A 3,369-nucleotide genomic window follows, 5' to 3' on the forward strand; every position below is an offset into this window, starting at 1 on the left:
AGAGTGTGCTTTCCTGCTTGCTGCTGTTTCATTTTAAAGTAATTAAACTGAATCTCATCTTATAACACTTGGTCATTTTTCTTGCTTTCATAAAAAAAATGTTTTGATGCTTTAGGTTTAGCCACGCTGTGCTAGGGTTAGGCTGACAAGATATTTTCTGCCAAGAGGCGCTGACAAAATATAGACTCAGTCAAAACAAGGTCTTTCACATTTCCAAATAAATCTCTGCAGATAACACTTTCACGTGTCCTTCAACATCACACGCTTATGCAGAAATAACAGGAATCAAAAGGAGACAGATTTAGCCGAAAATTGGTTGGTGTTCAGGTTTAAGGGTTGCTTAAGGTTATTTTGCRAACACATCCCACTTGAGGTCACAGTGAAAATGTTAATTATCGCAAACTCTGCCAGAAAAAGCACAGATCTCTCACAAATGTAGGCTGTTTGGATCAGACTAAATTGTTTGGCTCCACTCATCTGATTTGTGCTGGAAAAATGTTTACTTTCTTTTATTTTGATCCTGGAGATCATATAGGAGAACGCTGGTTAATGCAGCTTTTGGTCCTTTTAAGCACAGGGGTTTTGTTCAAAAAGAGACATTTTGGCATGTTGAAAGATGATCAGCTGGCTTTTATTTACATGTGAATTATTGCGCGTCAGATTGTCACATGGAAAACATTTCAATGCGGGTGTGTCGGCATTTGTTTTTCCCCAGAATGTTTTTTTTTTTTCAGTTTTGAGTGTACGACTCTACGCCAATATGCCTCAAGTTCATAAAGTTATTTACGCTTTTTTTTTTTATCAGAATCAACTTCAAGGTGAAGTTTGTTGGAATGAGTGAATGTCATCCGTCTGGTCATGCTATATTGTTTTCTTTCTTTGCTTTTCTTGAAAGATAAATCATTGTTTCTTTTAGAACAACATGACAGTAGATAAACGATGGCCTTGTCAGAGGTCGTGACATCAGTGYTGTCCTTAAATATTTTCTGTAAGGTTTCAATACGTCAAAAAGAATCAATACTAACCCACTGACTTTATATCAGTTTGGCACTGCTGTGACTCAAGTTTCCTCCTTTCAATCTCAGCCGACAGAAGCAGAAACTTTTTATAGAGCTGCTCATGGTTTAAAAAATGGTCACATGTGATTTGGTCCGTTTTTTTTTTTTTTTTTAGCTGTCAACAGATCAATAACTGAGTGAAACGTAGTCGAGTTAGTGAGTGATGCTYTTCATGCTCACAAAGTGCAGAAAGTGCGTCAGCAAGCAGGATTTATTATCTGTTTTGGCCACGATGTGCCATCACACAACCTTGGAAAGACACCTGAGCTGCAAACCTTCATTTCTCAGTGACTTGGTGCACGCTTTTTTTTTTCTTTTCATTACATGAGACTGAAGCATCCCCGTCCTTTATCTTGTCYTCTGCAGATCGTCTCTTTTACAGCTCCTCTGAAAGAAAACAAAAACTGTAGATAAACTTCAAAGCTGTTAATTATTTATCTAAACCAACTYGAGCCTTCCCTTCTGATTTGCTCTGTGCAGTTTAAAGAGTGATGCTTATGTGTTGGTCTCCACAGTTGAGAGCCACTTGGCTTCCAACGTCCATAAGAGCCGCCTGGTGCAGCAGGACCTGCAGTGGGCCAAGAAGCTGCAAATGGAAGAGGACGAGATTGCCAAGATCCAGAGCCAGAAACAACAAAATGCCATGTGGGTGTCTTGAATACAACACACCAGTTCACCACACTGGAAACAGGAACTGAAACGTAACACAAACTAGAGACCTTGCATTTCCTGCGAAAATGCAGCGTGAATGCAGCCAATTGCTGAATAATTTCGCTGAAAGCTACAGAAGAAGCTGAAATATTTTTTAAAGGTAGAACTATTAAAGCTTGCTGAATTTTTACAGTTGAGATGGAGCTCAAAATCAGCTGAATGATTGCTGAAATTTGCTGAAGAACCCAAACTGTGAAAACAAAAGCTTCAAGGTGCAGAGAACAGCTAAAAAAAAAATGCAAAAATATGCAGATAAAGTGTGAAAAGTGTAGAACTAAAGCTGAAGAGGGCAGAAAAGGATGTGAAAGGAACACAAAAAAGTTTAAAGTATCAGAATAAGTGGAAATTAGCAAATCTCAAATTGGCTAGATAGAAATCGAAGGAAGCTGAAATTAGAACAGAAGTTACAAAAAGTAGAACCAGAACAAAATGTAGAAAGTACCTCAAAGATTTATGAGCATTTTGAAGAGTTTTGAGGATGAAGATGGCTCCGTTCATTTGCAATGAGAAGAAAGATGGCCCAAAACAAAAAAAGCTAAATATTGTGAGTTCTTGATAAGCATTCACACAGTGCTCCTTCAAAGAAGCAGCAATTAGAACATAGCAATGTAACCAAAAATTAAAATTACTRGTTTGACCAAATGTTAAGTCATTCTGCTCTCTCTCTTTGTCTCTCGAGCTAAATTGCACATCGTAGAGCAGTTTTTACTTGATTTGATTTTTATTTGTTTTTTTTTTTTTATGGACAGCAGAAATTAAATGTTTGGAGCGTTCACGCAGCCTTTAAACAAAGGTGCCGCTGCAGTTATAGCATCTGTCTCTGATTAGTGTAATCTTRTGTGATTACTGTTAAACCAGATTAGTTCTATACCAGCAAAACGACTCAGAAATCCMACTGTAGATAACTCCCACTGCCTCCTACTTATTAATAACTTTAATCCCGTTAGTAATAAGAAACTATTTCAGAATGCCTTTGTGTATATTTTCCCCAAATGCCAGTTTTTTTTTTACCAATTATGGGCATTTCTTTACTCATAAAATTAAATAAAGACAGTCGTGATTTAGGAAGCTTTTGAACTGCACTCTGATTCTGTAGAAACTATCAGCCGAAGATGCAAACATCCTAAGCCAAGGCTATTCAACTAAATCGCTCCGGGGGCCACAGTTAACGCAGACCAGCAGCTCGGGGGCTGAACATCCAGCAATTAAAGTTATGTAAACGAACTAAGTATTACAAAGTTCTGCTACCTTTTGAAATAGTTTATTTTGCTGTATTTAATCATGAAAACATACAGAACCCTATTTAATAAATGTAGTGATGATTAAAAAAGAAACCTATTAATTATGCCTCTTATTTACCAGAAAATATTTTGATATTCGGCCTCACCTCGACGCATGGCTCTGGTTCTGGAACCAGTCTCCTTGAGAGGGGCTGGACGTACTTCCACTCTGGAGTTGCCTGCGGTGAGAGGCGCCGGGCAGGAGTGGGCATACTTGTTGCCCCCCATCACCCCCATCTTGGCGCCTGTACGTTGGGGTTTACCCCGGTGAACGAGAGGGTGGCCTCCCTCTGTCTAAGGGTTGGGGGACGGGTTCTGAC

The 3,369-nt window shown here is 38.9% G+C and overlaps 1 protein-coding gene across 1 annotated transcript in view; it reads left to right on the forward strand.

Moving 5' to 3' along the window:
* ccdc50a (coiled-coil domain containing 50a) overlaps nt 1-3,369 on the forward strand; it is a gene marked incomplete at its 3' end in the record, with an annotated part of 9,948 nt that overhangs the window by 5,476 nt on the left and 1,103 nt on the right. The window contains 1 exon segment of the mRNA XM_014000348.1: nt 1,574-1,703. Coding sequence (XP_013855802.1) covers nt 1,574-1,703 — 130 coding nt within the window.

This window comes from Austrofundulus limnaeus, unplaced genomic scaffold (genome assembly GCF_001266775.1).
Source record: "Austrofundulus limnaeus strain Quisiro unplaced genomic scaffold, Austrofundulus_limnaeus-1.0 Scaffold8, whole genome shotgun sequence".
NCBI lineage: Eukaryota > Metazoa > Chordata > Actinopteri > Cyprinodontiformes > Rivulidae > Austrofundulus > Austrofundulus limnaeus.